The sequence below is a fragment of the Chionomys nivalis genome, chromosome 13, assembly GCF_950005125.1.
Source record: "Chionomys nivalis chromosome 13, mChiNiv1.1, whole genome shotgun sequence".
Classification (NCBI taxonomy): domain Eukaryota; kingdom Metazoa; phylum Chordata; class Mammalia; order Rodentia; family Cricetidae; genus Chionomys; species Chionomys nivalis.
In genome coordinates this window covers 64,360,910-64,382,187 of record NC_080098.1, presented here as the reverse complement: position 1 = coordinate 64,382,187, position 21,278 = coordinate 64,360,910, and the positions used below count along the sequence as shown (strand labels likewise).

General features: G+C 51.5%; 1 protein-coding gene across 10 annotated transcripts in view; it reads left to right on the top strand.

Annotated features, from left to right (window-relative positions):
• Window positions 1-20,999, top strand: part of Wnk2 (WNK lysine deficient protein kinase 2) — a 107,330-nt gene extending 86,331 nt beyond the window's left edge. For 2 of the 10 annotated variants that reach the window (XM_057788117.1, XM_057788114.1), the window contains exons 22-29: window positions 1,236-1,321; window positions 1,417-2,096; window positions 4,543-4,757; window positions 5,736-5,906; window positions 6,661-6,759; window positions 12,721-12,765; window positions 14,197-14,435; window positions 18,114-20,722. In XM_057788117.1, the coding sequence (XP_057644100.1) occupies window positions 1,236-1,321; window positions 1,417-2,096; window positions 4,543-4,757; window positions 5,736-5,906; window positions 6,661-6,759; window positions 12,721-12,765; window positions 14,197-14,435; window positions 18,114-18,443 (1,865 nt within the window). In that variant the 3' untranslated portion in view covers window positions 18,444-20,722. Of the gene's footprint in view, window positions 1-1,232; window positions 1,322-1,416; window positions 2,097-4,542; window positions 4,758-5,735; window positions 5,907-6,660; window positions 6,760-12,720; window positions 12,766-14,196; window positions 14,436-18,113; window positions 20,724-20,809 lie in introns of those variants that run through there. The other 8 variants (XM_057788115.1, XM_057788113.1, XM_057788119.1 and 5 more) reach the window with 7 other exon arrangements.
• Window positions 21,000-21,278: the final 279 nt, after the last annotated feature.

The following is a 21,278-nucleotide window of genomic DNA, read 5'->3' as shown; positions in this document are numbered from 1 at the left end:
TGATCCACCTTCTAAGGTGCCAAATTTCCTCATCTGGATTTCTTAGGGATTGGCAAGGTAAGAGTTATTGTCGGTACCAGGTGGCCCCCTCAGATCTAAACCGCCTTCGTAGTGAGAGGTGCAGTTCAGCTCCACCTGGTGGACCCAAGGGGCAGCTGTGTTGATTCCTAGGCCAGTGCTTTAAGAGATCAGATGTAGCGTTTCTGTTGCCCTTAACCTGGTGCCAGCCTTGAGCTGAGGTCAGCATCCCAGATCTTCTATAGAAGATATTAGAGCCTCTGTATCATATAAGGGGTGTTACCAGTCACAAATCCACATGCTTCTCAGAGTTCAGAAGTCATGGTAGGCAGTAGAGGGATTGTTCCAGAAGACTGACTCATGATTCAAGTCCAATCAGGTGAACTTCATAACAGGAATGCAGTTGGCAGTCAGCCCCTTGTCCCTGGAGGTATACAGAGATGAGGAAGAGGCTTAAGTCTTGCCTATAAGTTGAGGACATAACAGAGACTGGATTGGAGTCTCCCAGAAATGTACCGTTCCTATATAGAGTATACAAAGCACTTGTGTGAGTCTTTGTGTCAGTTTATGGTCTGTCTTGGTGTGTGGTGGCTCTCCCAGTCCCCCTGGAGGCTTCATTAGCATATGTGTACCCCCCAACCCCTGTAGCATGTGACCCAACTCTAACCCCTCCCCCTGTCTATTACTTTCCTCTACTGTAAAAGGGTCTCTGCTCACACACACTTCTCTCTGGACTTCTCTCCATAGTTCTTCATAGCAGCCCGAGAAAGCTTGCCAGAAACATTGTACTGTCCCGCTCTGAAAACGGGAGTGGGGTGTGCGTGTGTGTGTGTATGTGTGTGTGTGTGTGTGTGTGTGTGTGTGCGTGTGCACGTATGTAGCAGGTATTCCCTAGCTAGACCCCACAGATGTAGGGCTGGGATCTGCTCTACTGCATCCTCTGAGATCTAGAAACTGTTTCATCCACCGAAGTCGGAGTGCCCAAAGCAAGAGTGCTCCATCTGACACCTCTTCCCTTCCCCAGGCTTGTGGATGTCCTCCAGGATGTGATGACCCCAAGATAGGGCACCACAATGCATTCTCAGTCTTCAGGACCCCTGGAATGTCACCCCTCCCTGCCCAGCAGCCACACTCTGACCGCGTGGGCCTCTGGGCTGTAAGCCATCCTTTGCTATTCTCTCTCTACCCTCAGTAATGCTGTCATGTTCCTACAGCAGAGTCATCTTCCAGCAACACACTGGGCTGTGACAGTGACACAGGGCAGGTGGCCTCAGACTCCCCCTCAGCACCCAGTGTCCCCCAGGTAAAGGTGACGCAACACACACTGGCCACAAGGGGGCAGGGCTTTCTAACCTCAGCTGGTTCTCATGCACTCTCTTCATTTCCACCCTTTCCTAGGATGTTTCTGCTGCTTCCATCCCTACACACATGGATCCCAAAGATCAGAACAGTAATGTTCCCAGAGAAGCCTTGGTTGCGTCTGTGCAGAGTTGCCAGGGGACCGTCACAGAAGGCAGCCCAGCCCAGATGCGTGGCGCTCGGGTCTCCGGGTCCCCTCATAAGAGGCTAGGACAGCCGGACAGCAGTTCTCCAGCCAAAACTGTGGGCCGCTTCTCCGTGGTCAGCACGCAGGATGAGTGGACTCTGGCATCTCCTCACAGCCTGCGGTATTCTGCCCCACCCGATGTCTATCTGGACGAGATCCCCTCCAGCCCTGATGTCAAGCTGGCGGTGCGGCGGGTGCAGACAGCCTCCTCCATTGAGGTTGGCGTTGAGGAGCCTGCCTCCAGTGACTCTGGAGATGAGTGCCCGAGAAGGAGGCCCCAGGTGCAGAAGCAGTCCTCCCTGCCGGGTAGTGGCGGTGTGGCAAGTGACTTCGTGAAGAAGGCCACTGCCTTCCTGCACAGGTCTTCAAGGGCTGGCTCGCTGGGCCCTGAGACACCCAGCAGGGCAGGTGTCAAAGTCCCTACGATCAGCATCACCTCCTTCCACTCCCAGTCATCCTACATCAGCAGTGACAATGACTCAGAGTTTGAGGACGCAGACATAAAGAAGGAACTGCGCAGTCTGCGGGAAAAGTACGTTTTGGGGGGCATGGCTCACCCCGCCAGGTGTGCATGTAGGGAGCTCACCAGGATAGCTTGAGGGGCACAGCTCCCTTGACCAGTATGCAATGGTGAGCCTCGCCATCATCTGGGGGCAAGGCTCATCTGGCTGGAGTGGGGCTCACCCAGCCAGCATTGGGAAGGGATGGATGCTTAGGAAGGGCTCATCTGGCTAGGCTGGGCCTGGTCAGTAATGTTGGCTGAAGTTTAGTCCTGGCCATGAAGTGTTCACTGGTGGGTGCTAATCAGAGCAAGGGAACAGTGCAGAGGCTGTCCACCTTCCAAGCTGAGGAAAGAGGCCCCATCTAGGATATCATTGCAATGGGGCAGCCACGCTCTGCCACCTGCATGGTTTTTGGCTCCTCTGGGTAGCAAATCACCCCTCCTTCCTCTGTCACCTTCAAGAGGAAACCCTTTCCTCCCTCCCCTCCTTCCTCTCTATTGATTTGCCTCCCCCATCTCATAATCTGTCTTCTCTGCTTGTCTCTCACCCAGAAAGTACTCATTCTGCCCCTCTGTGGTCAGGGATCACTAATGCCCTAAGCTCTCCTTTGGGGAGGGAAGGTGGATTTTAACGGGAGCTCCTGTGGTGGGGCCCATGAGACCCCGCCAATGACTGAAGAGCAGAGGTTTATTGCAGCTGTCTAAACGAGCTCAGGAACTACAGGTACCCTGAGAGGAGGAGACAGTAAGCCTACAAAGTTTGTGGAGGGCAGGGCTTGGAGACTGCAGTCTTGGGACTCATGGCAAGGTCATCTCAAGTGACCATAGTGGAACTTTTGTTGAGGTGAGAAAGTAGAGGAGCGGATATGCCACCTGAGACCCCAGAATAGATCTGTGCTCAGAATCTGGAAGAAGGGGTCGTGTCCACTGACCCAAGCAGCCCCATAGGTATCCAGCCTTCCTCTGGAAATACTGCTGTCTCTCTTCGCATTTGCAGGGAGAAGACCACCTGCACTTGGTGTTTATTGGTTGGTTTGTGTATGTGTGAGTGTTCATGTGTGTGTGCACTCGGATGTGTTAGTGTGTGTATGTGCAAAGGAATAGCTCAGAGGTCAAAATCAGGTGTCTTGATCACGCCTCCCCCCCCCCTTAGCATTTCACTGAACCTGGGGTTCACAATTTGTCTAGACTGCCTGGCCAACAAGCCACGGGAATCTTCCTGTCTCTCTCCCCAGTGCTGGGATTGCAGGTGTGCTGGCAACCCAAACGCATGCCTTCATGCTTGCATGGCAGGCATTTTACTGACTAGATCCTAGATGTTTTGTTTATTTTGTTTGCTTGTTTATTTGTGTGTGGGGGTTGAGTATTTATTTTTTCATTCACGTATTTTACTGACTAGATCTTCGATATTTATTTTTGTGGGATTTTTTGTTGTTTGTTTTTGAGCTAAAGTCTTTTTAAAAAAAAAATATTAGAGAACTAGGCTTAACACCTCTTCTACAATTCCAGTACTCTGGAGATTGAGCTAGGAGGATTGCTGAAAATTCAAGGCTAGCCTAGGCTGCATATTGAGCCCCGGGCCAGCCAGGAGTACATAGAGAAACCCCCTCTTAAAACAAAAGATTGGCCATCGTTGAAGATACAGAAGAGAGGTTAGAAGTTATCCTCTTAATTTCAACTGTGAAAAACACCTATTTCCCCAACACAAGAGATGGAAGACATAGTCTAGGTCCCATGTTGGGGGTGGTACCAGGCTTCCTAAGTGCAGTGAAGTTCAGCTACTTCAGGAGAGTAGCAAGAGAGGTGGCCACTGCATCCTTCCCTACAGCTGTCCTAGAGACTTCCCTGCCTACACCTTGTTCCACTAGCAATCTACCTGCCTTCCACCTATGTCATAACCATCATGGTAGCCCTCCGCAGTGGCCCAGTGAAACTATACGCCAATCCCAAATCTCATATGATGCCGTCCCTCCTCCTCTAAGTCAGCTTCCTGCTTCTGCAGTTGCCTTGCATGGCAGAAATAACACACCTTGCCCCAATAAACAGGGGTAGGCCAGTTGTGCATGGTGCCACACACCCATAATCCCAGCACTTGGGAGCTAGAGGCAGGAGAATCAGGAGTCAGTAAGCTTATCTTTAGCCACATAACAAATTTGAGATCAGCCTTGGGTACAGGAGACCTGTGTAAGAAAGAAAGAGATGAAGGCAGTTGTGATTCAAGGCATATACTAATTTTCCCTGTCTGCTCTGATACCTAGGGTTTTCATTGCAAGTGGAAGTGTGAGTGTGGAGTAATGCCTGCCTCCCTTGACTATGGAGACAGTTCAGTGGTCATGATTCTGGATGTTTGAACTTGAGCTATGTCCTTCACCTTGTTCCCACCTGGCTTAGTGCTGTTGAAAGTCTGCAGACAAGGTAGCCCCGCCTTTCCCCACAGGGGAAGCCCACCTGCCCTGCCTCCTCTCTCCTGCTCCAGGCATCTGAAGGAAATTTCTGAGCTACAGAGCCAGCAGAAGCAGGAGATCGAAGCCCTGTACCGCCGCTTGGGCAAGCCACTCCCTCCCAATGTGGGGTTCTTCCACACAGCACCTCCCATGGGCCGCAGGAGAAAAACCAGCAAGAACAAACTGAAGGCTGGCAAGCTACTGAACCCCCTGGTGCAACAGCTCAAGGTCGTGGCCTCCAGCACAGGTCTGCTGCTTCTAGGGGAGGGTGTACCTGGGCTGAGGAGGGAGGGTACTCGGGGACCCCAAGTTAGCCTGAGAGGCTAGCTATGGGTTGGTGCAATATCTTCAAACTTGCAAGAGTGTGTAGGTTTTCTTTTTCCTGCACCTCTTTTACTGGAGCTGAGGGTCTTTGCAAGCCCACGGAAGCCCCAGGCCTCCACACTAGTGCCAGATGGAAAGGCCCATGTGAGAATAGGGGGCTACTCAGAGCCAGGCCTCGGCCCCATTTGGAAGGAAGGAGCCAGTCCTGGGCCACGTTATACCTAGGAAGCCCCAGGGCACCCCATCCCTGCACTTCCATGCAGGATACAGCCTGGAATGGGTGGAAGTGACTGCTTCCTCTGACCTCCTGCTTAGTGGATATCAGGTGGCTGCCTTTGTGGGCAGGAAGACGATGGGTTGTTCTCCAGGCCTTGCCATAGTGGTACCCAGTCCCAGGTGCTGTAGGGGCTAGGCACCAGTCCATACCCTTTGCATGTTGGGGTTCCTTTGAGGCTTCCAGAGCTGTGCTTCAGGGTCTGCTCTGAGCGGGGAGGACCCATAAGCCCCAGTACCAAGTATGACAGATGGGAAGGCACTAGTGAATTACCTGCAAGCGCTCCCTAATTTGAGCCACCTGTACAAGTGATACAAACCCAGTGCCGGTCCCAAAGCTAAGAGGAGGCTCTGCAGTGACTCACACAATGGCTACTTTGAGCCCACACCTATTACCTTCCACAGCATAGGTCTGGCATGGCACTGGGGGTTAGTAAAGGGGATACTTTCTTTGATTAGCCCCAGCACTTTAGACTAGGATCTTGTCTGTGCACTGGTTTTCTTAAGGAGGCTCAACTTCCTCAAGGTCACCCAGCCAGAGAGTCGGAAGCCACCCCAGCCACACCCTTCCTTCCCTGCCCCTTGGCGCCTCATGGTGCCTGTCACCTCTTCTCCCCCCCTCGCCCAGGTCATTTGTCTGACTCCAGCAGAGGCCCTCCCACTAAGGACCCTGCCCACGCCAGCACGCCCCCGGGCACCAAGGCAGTTCAGACCCAGCAGCCCTGCTCCGTCCGGGCCTCCCTGTCCACAGACATCTGCTCCGGTTTAGCCAGTGATGGAGGCGGAGCGCGTGGCCAAGGTGATTTCCAGCTTGCCTGTCTCCAAGCATGTGCCAGCCACGTAGGGCCTCAGTGGTGTCCCAGGAGCACGTCTGTGTGTGTAGAGGGGGCCAGAGCTTTATAAAGAACAAACAAAAAAAGGAAAAAAAATGTAAAGGTGTAGTCTTTGGGCACAAAGAATGGAATTGTCCCGCCATGTAAGCGGCTCAGAGGCAGGTGATGGGTTTGCTAAAGTGGACCTCAGGAAGTGGCCAGGACCAGGAGGGATCAGCCCGATGACTGGGGAGGGAACAGGGCCTGGCATCTTGCTGTGTTCTGCGATGCCTGTTCCTAGGCCTTGGCTACCCTGCCCTGCCCGCTTCCCACAGCAGAGCCAGACGGTGGTAAACACCGGGTCCTTCCAAAGTCCACAGGACGGCTAGGGGACAAGGGCTCAGCTCTCAGGCTGGGATGTCTGCTCATCACTGCCGTGGACGGCAGCAGCTGCTCGATAAGGCGCTTTCCTGTCCTCACCATCTCTGTCCAGAGAAATCATGGTGACTGATAAAGGTGCCCCACCTGCCCCACCCCACCTCCTCCTCCGGGCCGCTTCTCTTCTGCTCCTACTGTTTCCTCCCATTCTGTGGCCAGTGGCTTTGGTGCTTGGGCTGGGCTAGATGGAGCCATGGATGTTAAGTTACAAGGCTGGTGTGGCTGTTGGTGTGGAGGAGGAATCGCAGCAACCTGTACTTGATAAGTGTCTCTCTGTTTTCTTCCCTTTATATTCATTTGCAGGCTGGACGGTTTACCACCCAACGTCTGAGAGAGGGGCCTATAAGTCTAGTAGCAAGCCTCGTGCTCGATTCCTCAGTGGACCCGTATCTGTGTCCATCTGTCTGTATTTGTTCTTTTGTATTTTCCCACCTCCTGGCCCTTGGTTTCTCCCCTCCCCACCCCGTCTTCATTACCTCTCATACATTTCATAGGATGCCACTCCAGCCCTTGAAGTCACCTCCTCCATGTAAAAAGGTGGACCCCACAAGCCTTTTCCACCGTACACAGTGTCCATAGTCACCCAACTACAGTCAGCTGTGTGCATGCTCTTGGCTGCGCCCAGGCACCAAAACCATGCGCAATAGCATACCTACCTCCCCCGTGGCCCCTCCACCACGTACACCAGGGCATTCTGCACCCTTCCCATCACCTCATACCTTTTCTTTTCTTTGGATGTTGGACGTAGTTTTCTGTTGTAATTGTGGCCAGCATACATGTCTGCTGTCTCCCAGTTCCAATGACAACAAAAAGACAACCCCAACCTTCTCCAGATACCCAGTGTGTTACACACATACCTGGACTCCCACAAAATGCATATAGCAGACAGATGACAGCTCTGATATCCCTGGAGGGTGTGACTTCTGTGTAGGGCCAAAGGCTAGCACCCAGCCCCATCTCCACCCTCTTTCCCACTCCCTGCATGTGGAGATGCTAATAATGTGCTTCAGGGGTCTCGGGGGTATAAACCAGTGGCACAGCCCTTGCCTAGCATGCAAAAGACAGGCCCCGGGTCCCATCTCCTGAACTGCAAAACAAAGGACTTGTTCCAACTAGGGCTTCCTGACCCTCTACCCTCCCATGCAGGGTAGTCCTCTCTGCCATCTCTCCCTACCCTCTGCTCACGCCAACCTAGAAAGATTAATAGATACCTGCCCCATTCCACGTAGTTCATACGTTGGAGCCTGCATTCTGCCTGGGTCCCTGTTCTTTCCCACCCAGCTGGGGCGCTCTGCTCCGTAAGTCTTCAGCTGACCCATGTGACGTGAGGGATGAAGCCAGTGAGGCAGCTCCTCCCCCTTCCACCAGACTCACACCTAGTGCCAGCCTCCTTCACATATACTGGGACACGTTTCTAGTACCCAGGATGCTCACCTGCTGGGACCAACTCACTCTGGTGCGATTTGTTTTTAACCCTCACGATGATTGGCAAATCAACCCAAAGTTGTAGAGCTTTTAGGGTTTTTGTCTTTTTTAACTGAAAAAAGAAAATAAGGTTTTTTGACAATTGGATTGGAGATGCTGGTTTGGGGCACATGACTTTTTGCTTGTACAATAAAGATACATTGTGCTTGTGGGGACCCAGAGACCATGTCTGTGGTAGGTGACCATTGCCATTCCCTACTCCCTGCATCAGAGGCCCATGGTGGGCCACCTCCTCCAGGTGGACGGGTCAAGGGCACATGGCTATGCGGAAGTGCCAGGGGCTTCCCAGCATCTTCTTGTCTGTTCAGTAGTCTGCCCGCTGTGGCACAGTGACATCTGACTTGCAGTGCGTCTCTCTAGCTTCCGGTCAGTTACTGAGTTGAGGATGAAAAGGGCTGGGAGGGCTCCCTTTGTGTGTCCCCCATATTTCTGCAGAAGGCGGTCTGTGTACCCACCCGCTAGCCTCATTCTGGCCCCTGCTTGCCTGATGCCTGTTCTGACTATGGCTGGTGGGGACACAACTCATAAGAGGGTGGTCACTAGGTGTGACAGCACCTGGAACTCTGGGTATGTCCTGTGCCTGGAACAGAGAACATGACAGTTTGTCAAAGCGAGCACAGTCATGCCTCCTGAGGGCAGCTTCTCTAGTTCAGGTCATGTCTTTGAATGGTGTTCGTTGGTTTCACTGTGAGTTACTGGCCTGAGACTAAGAAACAGTGGGGAGAGAGGACCAGAAGGAGGGGACATCTGAGCAGGCTTGACTGGGTGGTTTCAGTTGTTACACTGCCTGCACATGGATTGCTGGTCTACAGCCTGGCCTATCAAGGCAGGCTGGGCTGGCTCAGCATCCTCTGACCCTTACATGTTCTCAAGTGGCTGTCAGGCAGAGCTTAGGTGAGTCCCTACTCTGGCACCTCTCACTGTGGTACATTGTATGGAGAATCTTGGGCTAGCGCACTCTGGAAGTGAAGCCCTAAAGGCTCTTTTATCCTGCAGGCTGCTGGCCTCTGAGTTTTAGGGATCTAGCCTCTCGTTGAGACATCCGTTTGTATGTCTGTGTGCTGGTTTCTGGGTAACCTGCAGAGTGTCTTCAAGAGGAGATGTGAGAATCGAGCATGAAGTATGAGTCAGTAGGGGACAGGGGGCAGTGCTTCATGAGTGTGAGAGGGTAAATGGTGGAAGGATGGAGCCTGGCCGTGAGGCTGAGAGGAGAGAAGGGCCCTCAGGGCAGAGTGCACAGGTGGCTGGTAAGATGCTACAGTATGCCTGCCTCGGAAGCTGTGTGATCCGGGTGGCCTTGTTCAAACCTACACGGTATCAGTTCATGTCTTTGGCGTGTGATACCCCTACTTCCTAGAGAGAGAAGGCACTAAGAAAACAAAACATTCTTAAACTTTTAGTACAGAAATATCTGGGCTTCTGTGAAGCCCAGAGAAGGAAAAAGAGCCCCAGGAGGGTAAGTTGAGCTCAAGTCACTAGGTGGGCAGGAGGACCTGTCTCAGGTGGAGTCAGGAAGAGCATTAGAGAGCTCCAGAGGCAGAGGTAGACGTGAGACAAGGGTCAGGTAGAGATGGGCTGTGGGTGGAAAGGCCTTGTCATAGAGCTCTCTTGAGACACCATTGACCACAGCAAGTCTTATAAAAGAAAACATTAATTGGGGGCTTGCTTATAGTTTCAGAGATTTAGTCCATTATCATCATGGCGGGGAGCATGGTAGCATGCAAGCAGATACGGTACTGGAGAAGGAGCTGAGAGTTTAACATCCAGATCCACAGGCAGCAGGAAGAGACTGAGATACTAGGCCTGGCTTGGGCTTTTGAAATGTCAAAGCCCATTCCCAGGGACACATTTCCTCCAACAAGGCCACACCCATCTCCTAATCCTTCTCAAGTAATGCCATTCCCCAATGACTAAGCATTCAAATGTATGATCCTGTGGGGACCGTTCTTACTCAAACCCATCACAGGCCTCCAGGGAGTGTGGACCTCTATCAGTTTCCGCCTCCCGTCTGGACAGGGTCCTGGCACAGATCCGCTGACTCACTTGCATGTCCCTTCCTGTGGTAGACAGTGGCATTCAGTCAGCCATATTTGTTCTAAAAAAACAATGGCCATGGAACTGAGGAGGAAAAATTCAAGTCAGAACCCAAGGCTGAACTTGGGTGTCTGCTCATGAGAAACTGTGGGTACAGCCTATTGAGACACTTGTTTTGTGCCCTATCCTACCCATGCTCAGGCAGGCATGGGCACCTCTTGTTTCTTTCTGTACCATAGGAAACATGAGGTCTCACAATGTGTTGTTACTTCATCCTGTTCTCATTTGCCTCAGATCTGGTGCGGGAACCCTCGGAAGCCTTTCCAGCCTTTTTCTCTCTGCATTGTTCTTATCTCTTGCTGGTGGTGAGAGAGTCCAGTGAGGTCCCCCAGCAGGGCACACAGGAGACCCCTTACACACTCTGTAGCCTAGGCTTACCATAGAGGGATGTGAAAGCGGGCATGTTGGCTCCAGGCTCTGTAAGACCCAGGACTATACAGCTCAAGGCCTAGTAAAAATGGTTTCATGATGGACTAAACCATATCTTGTTTCTGAACTGATGCGTCCTGGGTAGTTTTTTTTCAGTTATTGTCACCACTTGAGAATAAGGATTGTTCAATATAGAAACAGCTCTGGGGGTATATTAGCCTTGACATCAGAATTGGGTGGAGGTTGAGGGGGGGTTGTCTAGTAGTCTGTAGTTAGAGCTGGCCTGTGGAAGGTTGGGATGGGGATGAAGCTGAAACACTTGGGCTGGCTATAGGGGACCTGGTACCAGGAGGGCTGACTATAGGGGACTTGGTACCGGGAGGGCTGATTATAGGGGACCTGGTACCAGGAGGGCTGACTCCCCGAGGAGGCCTGTTCTATGAACCTCATCAATGTTTGAATACTGGGATGCAGAGAAGAGATGTGAGGCTGGAGCCCCTCTTTTAAGTATTTGTCCTTGTCTTTCCTCCTGAGCTTTATATCTGCCATGCTTGAGAAGTCCTTGTTGCCAGCTCAGGTCCTCAGGGTGATGACTGTGAGACTCTGGAGAGGATGTGCTGTTGACCCGTGTGGTTCATGGTTTGAACCAAAGCCCTCACCTCACTGCAGGGACAAATGGGATATCCAGGGAGATCAGGCTGGGACTGGTTGAAACCATCCTGCCTCTGGCTGGTTTTATCTGCTCACCTAGTGCTATCCTGAGTAGCAGGAGGCTGCAAAGTACCTATCCTGGCATAGTAGTGATGGGGGCCAAGCTTGTGCATCAGATGCCTAAATAGAGACCCTGTCCGTTGGTATATTGGGAGCCATCTAGGGATATGCAGGACTTTCAACATGGAGTCCTAGATGTTCCCCTGAGACTTTGCACCAAGTCCTGCCAGAGAGCGGTGTGGCCTAAATGTTGACATAAAATGACAAACACCGGCTGATTTGTCCAGAGACTAGCATTGCCTACTCTGGTCATCTAGAACCAATCCAGGAGCAATATGGAAGATGGGAGCTGATGGCCATGGTCACCTGAGTCTGGAATCCAGGAAGGCCAACCACAGCAGTCCCTCTGGCATTCTATTCACAGCCCCTTTTCCTCCAAAAGTAGATTTAGATTCCCTCCCCACAACACACAGTATCTTCCAAATCCCTCCTGTTTATCTCCCCTCTTTCAATTTGAAAATTGAATTACTCAACAAATACCCCATTGCCCCACTGTAACCTTAGAAACCCATACAGAATAAACTAATAAATCCAAATGAATAAATCTAAATGAATAAATCCATTGCAGCTGTGCTTCAGGAACAATGCACGGGCTAATTCTGACTGAGGTGTGGCCAGCGGTTATGCACTATCCTATCCCTCAGGGCAAGAGTACCAGGCCTATGAGCCAGTGCCTTGTGTGAGAGCACCCCCTTCCTGGAGCATGTGTTTCGGAGAGGGGAGATGGGGCTGGAATACAGACCTGCTATGCTAGTGTGGCTTTGCCAAGTGACCTTGGGGAAGTCTGAGCTCTTCCTTGTGGGTCCCAGAGTGGCCATAGATTAAGATACAATCACAGCACCTGCTGTAGCCTAGGCTGGCCCTGGGTCACTGGGTTACTCTACCCCTCTACACTGCCAGATGTCACATTCTGTATGTTGCCCATGGGACCCCAGACAAACTCAGGATAGTGGGGCTAGAGTGGGGACGATTTTAGTGATCGTCCAGTAAGGCCGCTTCCCATGCCCGTGGGGAAAGTGAGTTGGCAGAGAGAAGAGGCACGATGTCTCCCCAAATCCTTATCAACCCCAAGATAGACTCGCTAATAACCCTTCTAGATGCCCGTCTGACCTAGTCCAAGGCAGCCATCTGGGATCCAGAATTGGCCTCAGACCTGCAAAACAATGTATCTTTTTGCACTTGGAAAACCTCTGGTGGCCTTGGTGGCCAGCCCAGGCTGAGCCTGGCTCCATTCGGGGACCCCATGGCTGACTTTCAGTGGGTTTCCCTGCCTCAACCAGTGGGACTCACAAAGGCCTGGTGTTTGAAACCCATGCGGTGTGCTTTGCAATTTTTTTTTTTTTGGTTTGTTTTTCTGGTTTTTCTTTTTTCTTTCTCTTTTTCTGGAATATGCTTTTAGAGACAAAACACTTCTCCCTGAAGCTTGGGGGCTTGCCCTGGCACCTCTACCTCCTCAGCGAAGGCCATAAGAGCCTGCACACGAACTCTGGGGACGTCACCCCCTTCTCCCAGGCCAGGCTGGCCTCCCTCTCCGACTGCTGCCTGTGTCTGTCCCTCCCTGCACACTGATGACTTTTGCTTACATGTGGTGTGTGCTGTTCTGCCTAACCCTGTGGTCTTGTGTCCTTTGTTCTTCCCTTACAGGGTCAGCCCTGAAGCGTCTCTGCCTAGGCAAAGAACACAGCAGTAGTAATTATCTGGTTTTTGTGTTTTTTTTACCCCCTCTGTCCCCTCTCATCGCATGGGCTTTGTCGTGGCTAGTGCGTATCAGGGCCTCCCACGGACGTGTGGCCTGTTCTGCCCCTGACCCTCAGGGTTCTGCTTTGCTTCTGCCTGTCTGGATAACTGCTTCTTCCTAGCTCCTCTTTGTGTCTCCATGCTTCCTAGAGTTTGTGCCATCTTGCCAGTCACTTCTTAATAGGCCTGTCCTTCTCCGCAGTGTCCGCATATTACTGTTTATTAATTGGGTCCTTCCAAAACCTTAGGCTTCAGTGCTTCTTTGAAGTGTTAATGATGAGTGCTTCCCAAGGAGTGAGACCAAGACTGGAAGGTTGTTAGTCGACCTGGGCCACTCACACACACCCCTTTGCTCTTTCTTGTCTTTTTGTTTTTTAATCCCCTTCATCTTTTTCCCCCCTGGCTGAAAACCTCATGTAGCAATAGTTGTGTGTTGAGTCTCATCACTAATGTGTAACCCTTTGTTTATGCTTCCCCGTTGCTGGCCACTAAAGTTCACTACATTTTGGAACAGCTTGTTTGAAGAGATGGTCATTAGCTGTCTGGGTTTTTTTTTTTGGTGATGTGTATAAACATTTTAAATTGGCTTATTCAAAATTGCTAGGTGGAATTACGTGCATGGGTAGGGGAGGAAGGGAGGAGGCAATTCAATAAGTCCTGTGTGGGCCGTAAAAACAATCTCTCACAGAAGCAGGCAAGCTCTCTAGTCTGCAGAGTGACTCCTGGCTCCCAGCATCCCAGTATCACTAAGCTGTGGCTTGGAGGGTGTGGAGCCCACCCGAGGGACTCTAGGTGTGGTATCTTTTATTACCACCTTTCCAAGTGCTCGGATAAGAAAAGGCACCATTTCCTTGTCTTGGGTTCCAGCTAAAATACACAGGAGCACAATGAACAGTCTGCCCAGGGGGTGCTGGAAGGCTGGTGGTGACACTCACATGCTGAACATTCTACAAAGTAGGCCAGAGAGTACCCTGAGATTCTGCCCCTGCCCCTGGGATGCCAGTGCCCATTTGTATCTGGCTGTGCCGTGAGTTCCCCATGCTCTCACATGTGTGAGTCTCATGGAATATGCTGTGGTAGGCCTATGGGAGACTGTTAATGGAGACTGCCACCTGCTCAGGGTCGTCTTCCTGGCCTGGCTTAAGAAACAAGTGAGGCTGCCTGGTACAGCCCAGTCACCCATAGCCTACACAGAGCCTCATGGTGCCTAACACTGGGCAGCAAGGCCCACTGATGCAGACCGCCTCTTGAAGCAAGGTGTTGCTTGGCCAGAGTGAGGCCATTGATTGTCCCAGCCATCATGTGAGAATGACTGCGGCCAGCCTGTCAGTGGTGCTGAGTGAGTGTGTGGCGTCACCAATCCTGGCCTATATGACTCCCCAGGGTCTTCCACCAGCAGCCTGGCCCCAGGCCCTGAGCCAGGTCCCCAGCCCACCCTGCACGTCCAGGCACAGGTGAACAACAGCAACAACAAGAAAGGTACCTTCACCGACGATCTGCACAAGCTGGTGGACGAGTGGACAACAAAGACGGTGGGGGCGGCGCAACTGAAGCCCACACTCAACCAGCTGAAGCAGACGCAGAAGCTGCATGACATGGAGGCCTCTGGCGAGGCACGGGCTGTGAGTGAGCAGGGGCACAGGCTCTACTGGGAGGGAAATGGTAGGCATAGTGGTTATGAGCTATTGCTGGGATCCCGTGTGCCAGATGGCCATCATGCTAAGGACTTGACTTTCATGATCAGGGTCCATCTTCTCCAAAAGAATTAGGCCTTGCTCGGTGGTGGTGGCACATACTTTTAATCCCAGCATTCACGAGGCAGAGGCAGGTGGATTTTTTAGTTTGAGGTCAGCCTGGTCTACAGAGTGAGTTCCAGGACAACCAAGGCTACACAGAGAAACCCTCTCTCAAAAAAAAAAAAAAAAAAAAAGGAAGGAAGAAGAAAAAAAAGAAGTAGGCCTTTGTCCTGTGGTGAGTAGGAGGTAAAAGTGACTTCCTGTGGTCCTTGTGGCCAGCAGGGACAGGCTATGCCTGTGACCCTAGAACTCAGGTACAGCAGAATCCTTAGGCAGTCCCAAGTAGGCCACACACCGTCTTTGTGGACAGACACACCTCCATCTGCATTACATCCATTTGTCTCCAGGCTATAGGAAGGGCAGGTGTACCCCTCACTCCTAAGTGGCAGCTGCATCCAACTGGGGCCAACATGAGGCAGGACAAGTAGCCACCCTTGCAGGTCTTGGCGCACATTGCAGTTTTGGGAGAGCTAGCTGTCGGAGTGTCCCCACTTTTCCAACTTTCTGGAGGAATTTGTGGAAGATTGGTGACTCCTGAAGCTCATGGGTGAATCCATCTGGGCTGAAGTATCTTGTGGGTGCTGTTTTCAGTGTGGAAAACATCCCTCTGTGAACTTAGGCTTTGAATCCTCCCAAACACACAAGGAATTGGAAGCCTGCTGTGAATATTGCTTGCTACCTCCTACAATAGGTGATGCTGGCAGAACTCATCACACATCTGTCCATCTCTTGGGGAAGGCTTTCCTTAAGAATCTGGTTTCTTTTCCAGTCCTAATGCCATTTGAGTGTTCTGTCTTGACAGTCTTGTTAAATTCTGCTGCCCTAGTAGTTACTACTTCTTCCCTAAATTTGCCTAAACTTTCAAATCAGTTGCCACTTAATCACTGTAAGCCTTTTGTTGCTGTTTGCCCGATCCCAAAGCTGTGTGTCGTTCCTGGTATTGATGATTTATGCCCCACTTCTTTCTGTGTTCTTCTGTCTCTGTTCCTCTGTGTGTCTGTCCTTCCTTCCCTTCCTGCCTTTTGTCCTTATATCTTAAGGCTTTGTTAATTTTATGAGCCATTTCAAAGAACTTTATTATCTTTGATGATATTCTTTGCTGTATATTTCCTTCATTTCTAACTCTTACTATTTCTTTCTCTCTCTCTGGCTTGATGTTCTCTAGAAAGATTCTTAGGTTTGACTGGGAATTGTTGGCAGAGTGTTTGCCTCGTGTTAGTGAGGACCCTGGTTTGGGCCCCCAGCACTAGAGTAAAACAGAAAAACTTCTTAAATTGGCCGGGCCACTAATTGTAGCCTTTCTGACTCTTGCAGAGGACTCAAGTTCATTTCCCAGCACCTATGTCTTGAGGCTCACAGCTGCTTGTAACTCCAGCTCCAGAGCATCCAGGGCCCTCTTCTGCCCTCATAGACACCTGCACAGAGACACATATACACACACATACACATAAATAAAAAGTAATTAAAAAAAAGTTTAAAATTCTCAGCCGAATGTCTCAGTGATGCATCTCATTTACACAGTCTCTTCCGGTTCCCTGGTTTCCTTCTTCCCACAGCTTCACTCCTTGGTTCCTTGTCTCGCCTTGTGAGGTTGTAATATTGTGTGAAGGATATTGTGTTGGAAAAAATTATAAAAATAATTTGAGATCTAGAGTTTAATTGTCTTGATTTGTCTTTGAGCACACGTTCTTATTTTTAACAGGCATCTTCTGTAGAGTGCCTGGCCAGGTGTGTGTGTGTGCACACGCATGTGTGTAGTGTATTGTATGTGTGCACGTGCTTATATGTAGGCATGTTTATGAAACCAAATGCCAACATCTAGTGTTTTCTCTTTCCCTCACTACCTTCTCCTTTTTGAGACAGGGTCTCTCTCTCTCTCTCTCTCTCTCTCTCTCTCTCTCTCTCTCTCTCTCTCTCTCTCTCTCTCTCTTTCCAGGCATCCACCCTTCTCTGCCCCTCCCCAGTGCTAGGGTCACAGATGTGTGCTACCACACCAGACTGCAGGCACTAGGAGTCTGCGCGCGAGTCCCCACACTTCTACACAGGAACTCTTACAGATCTCCAACTTCCTCTTCTACTTTTTGGTACTAAGCATGAAGCAAAAGTCTTTTCGTAGTTTTTTTTTTTCTTCTTCTAGGAGTTTTGCTGTTTTAGCTGTTGTCTGGGCCATAGCTTATCTACTTACTGCAGTACCTTCCTTTCCAGTCCCAGCAGCATGGGAACAACACTCTCGTTGCCCTGCTGCAGCTTTGCAATAAGCTTACTATTTGGTGGGCTAGGACATCCACTGTTGAACTGCAAGAGTCTCTTGGTTTTTCTGGGTCCTAAATGTTTGCAGTTCTTAAGGTAACCCACTGGAGCCTCTCTTAACAGTGGATTAAGTCTTTCAGTGAACTGAATAGGTTCGCCATATTACCAGTCTTGAGTGTTCCATCAACTTGGCATCTGTTTCTTTATATCTTTGTAGGATCCCTCCCGGGTGGTTGATGATTGGGAGTGCTACTAACTGTGCAGTCCTGAAAACTTTGTGTCCCCATTGAGTGTTTCTAGTATGCAGAAGTGTAACCAATTCTGGTGCCTAGAAGCCTGTGATCCTGCGAAATTTGCTTGTTCAGCCTTTCCTGTGGGTTTCTCTACACATAGTCTTGTCTTCTGCTATTATGCGTTTTTTCTTCTCGTCTTACCTTGGCTGGGTCCCTCACAATGTTGACCAGAAGTTTGAAGGCACTTTGGGGAAGCGCCTAGCATTACCCCTCTGTAGATACGGCTGCTGGCTCCATGGAGGCCTTCACTGCTGATCATGCCTCTGTAAAGGGTGTGGGGCTTGATGAGTCTCCATCCTGCCTTGTGTGGAGAACACTAGCTGGGGTGTGTGTTGTCATGTATGTGTTTGTGGTCAGAGGATAGAAGCCAGGGCCTCATATGTGCTCACCAGGGAACTCCAGCATAGGCCTTCCAGTGGGGCTTCTCCTGTCTCTGTGAGGCAGCAAAACCCACTGGACTGGGATGCCAAACCTTTGTAGTTACTTTCTTCGGTTTCCCAACTATGTCTGTGTAGATGCTGTGGACTGCCAGTTCTTGATCTCTCTCACTGTAGTCACATCCAGTCCGGACATCAGAGATGCTGGTTCTGGAACCCATCAACCACTCCTTTCCCTGCCTCTAAGGCCACTGCGCCTGGCTGGGAGTACAGAGGGCTGCCCCAGAGTTCCTGCTCCCGCACGCCTCCTGGGCTACTGTAGATGCATAGTGGTTACTAGGCCATGGTGTCACCTGGGTGGAAGTGTGCGAGTTACTCATGTACCCTTCCACACCCGGCAGGTTCTGCTCCAAACTCCGTCTGGCTTGTGGACAGCTGGAGCATATGGCCCACAGGTGCCTCTCCCTCAGTGTAGTGATCAGGGGCGGGAGGGCAGCTGCTTCCCACACCAGCACTTGGACTACACAAGGAGACCGACTGACTGCAGCCCCCTGTGCCTTCCTCTTTGTTTCTGTGTCTCATAGACAACTGTGCCTCGAGCAGGAGTGGGGACACCGTGTTTGGCCCCAGCACCCGGCCCTCTGTCCGCCACAACCATTCCTGGAGCCGCCCCAGCCCTGCCTGTGCCCATACCAGGTACTGTCCTCTCCAGCCTCTCAGGCCCTCCCTGTGCACTGCCTCTGAGTCAGTATGGAGGCCTGATCCCTGTTCCTGTGTCTTGGGGGCCCTGGGTGGCCTCAGGGAACTCACAGGGCACTTGGGGAAGTCAGAGCCCCCCTAAGGTCCCTATGCTGCCAGTGTTTCTGCGGCCACCTGTTATCAGCACGCCAGGCCCCCGGCTGCACATCACGTAGCCCTCTGCCATGCCCTGGCCAGATGGAGCACTCGGAAGCATGTGGAAGAACCCAGTTGTGGTTTGGCCTCCTCATGACTCCTTCACATGGGCACAGGGCAGAGAGCTCCAGCCCAGGGGGCATGAGAGGGCAGCAAGACACTTCCCCCGCTGCCTCAGACCCCCTCACCCGTAGGTCCCTGCAGTCAACACAGGCAGTCTTCACACCCCATTGCCTGTCCTTGATTGAGGATTAGAACCTCGTCATTCCCCTGCAGCAGCCCAGTGCCTTGAATTCCAGCTTTTCTGTTTCCTGATGGAAAGACATGTTTAAAAAGGCCACTGATCCAAAAGCAAAGGTGGATCTCATTACGGTTGACATGCGCGTTGCTGCGTTGCTGTCTCTGCTGTGTTATGTTGCAGAGATGAGAATGGGGTACAGATGTGAAATAGATAGTTCTAGTGTAAATGCCTAAAAACAGAAACTAAAGTGAACATTGACAATGTGACCTGCAAATGCTGGATGAACCTTGCTCAGTCCGTGATAGAGTGAGGTCACCCTGGGTGTCTTCAGTAACAGCCACAGGGCCCACCTGAAGTTGACACCCCCTCTGAGGAGAGTCTGCAGCTTTGCTGAGCCGTGAGGATCCTGCCAAGAAACAAACGGGTGAATGCCTTGATAGCCAGGAGGCTGTTAGGAGCACCTACAGGCAAACACCACCATTCAGCTCAGGGGTCCCCAGTCACTTTCTTCCTTGTCCATGGTTTTCATAGAAGCCTGTGATCTGCCCATCCTTCCCTGCAAATGCCTCTCCAGGCCGTCCTCAGGCCTGCCTGCTAAGGGGTGGAGCATTTCTGGAGGTTTCCATGATACTTGTTCTGGGGGGGAGATGAAAGCCCCTGACTCCCTCTGAACAAATGTTTTACGCCTCCGATTGGAGGGTGGGCTGCCTGGGGTGACCCTGCTGTGAACTGTACAGTTAAGCTGTACTCATAAGAACCAGCTCAGTTATTTTGGTTTAAATACACTATGCCATCAATTCAGTTAGAATTGAATTTTCAGGGGGCTGAGCAGAGTCATCTGCCGGGCCACAATACTGCAATAAGAGATTTCTGTTCTCTGTGTCTGGTCTGAAAACCACACAGGCCCACTTCTTAGTGAAGGGGAGCCTGCCTTCTCTCACTCCTGCGCCCAAGTCCTTTCCTACTGTGAGAACGCTAGTGGCATGGGATCTCTAAGAGACTGTATGTGCGAAGGAGAAAAATAAACGTTTGCTTGAAAATACTGTGAAATGACAGCTTTTTTCTTGCCCTCTGTTCATACCAAAGCCAAACTATGGCCTTGTAAAAGATAGGTATGGGTCGTCCAGGTGGGCCTGCATGGCCTCTGCTTGGAGCCAGCAGCCATAGTCCTGTACCCGAGGGGTGGAGCTCATAGGGCTGGGAGACAAGAGCCAAACCTCTGGTGGGGTTGCCTGTCTCCCAGCACTGCGCCTGCTGGGGGTGGCCCAGGCCCACTGTTACCAGGCCGTTATCTCAAACCTGACATTGCAGCCTGCTCTGCAGACTATTGGCTGGGCTGCAAGCCAGACTGCATGTGCATTGCTTTCAGAAGTGCAGGGAGAAAGGGTGAGTCTCACAGAGAGCAGACTGCATTTCCAGTCCTGTCAGAGCTGTCACGAGGTCCTAGAAAACCTCGTTCGTATGAGTCCTAGGAGCTCCTGGTTACCACCTTCCTCATGGTTGGGGCTTCTCTTTCAGGCTCTTGGGTGTGCTGAGTAGAGCTGGGCAGGCACCGACCGTAGTCATATGAGAGGGAGGCACTGGCCTTCAGGGAGCCCAGGGCGTTATGGAAGGCGATGGTTTAGGGAGAAGACTTGCGCTAAGTTGTCCAGCAAGTGCTTCACGGACAGCCTTGTGTGGGTGCGCTGCAGACCTGGCCCTGACAGCAGGGGTACATCCTGCTGAGGTGGCTGTCCTGAGACACAGCTCTAGGCTTCCTTCCTGTACTCGGCCCCCGCAGCTGTATCGTTGTACCTCATCTTGGCATGGGCCCTATTCAGAAGCAGAAATTGAAGGTTACTGTTTGCTCCCAGGCCAAGGCCAGCTCAATCTAGGATGGTTCAGTGGGACAGGGGTGAGGCCTTGTCTTTCCGGACTTAGATCATTGCTAAGTGACTAGCTGTTCTTAGAAGAAGACAACCAGGTGACAGCCATGCTCTGTGCAGAGAACAGAACGCTGTACAACACACAGTCTCGTCCCGGCATGGCTCTGGCCCCTGAGAAAGGTGCCTAGGCAGGGCTGTGTGCAGGGGCATCAGGGCCCAGCCTTGGGTGAGGCCAGTGCCTCCGAGGCCTATAGTGAGCTGTGGCCATTTTGTTTTCTAGATCCTGAGAGTGAAAAACCCGACTGAGCCGGCCTCTACGCCAGGCCCACACTGCATCATCAGGCGAAGAACTGACAGACGCCAGGGCAGCCACTTCTCTAGCCCACTCACGCTGTTTTGTAACCACTTTCTAACCATTTTTTATTCACAATTGGAAACACAAATGTAATGCAAGAATAAAACATATTTTGGGGGAGACAGGACTTTGGTATTTCAAACTTCCTCCTTTCCACTGGTCATGGGGGCAGGCAGGAGATAGATAAGGGTGGGGAGGGCTTTGGGGGAGGGTTCAGCCCATTCTCTGCCAGGCCCTGGAGGCTCATCACCCAGTGCCCCTTCTCAGGCACAGATTCAAGGTCCCTTTTGCCTACTCAGCTTTTCTCTGGCCCAAAGTCATCCGTTCCCATTAAAGGAAGAGCATGGTGGAAGTCTGAAAGTGAGCCTGCTTTCCAGAACTCGTGGGTACCATC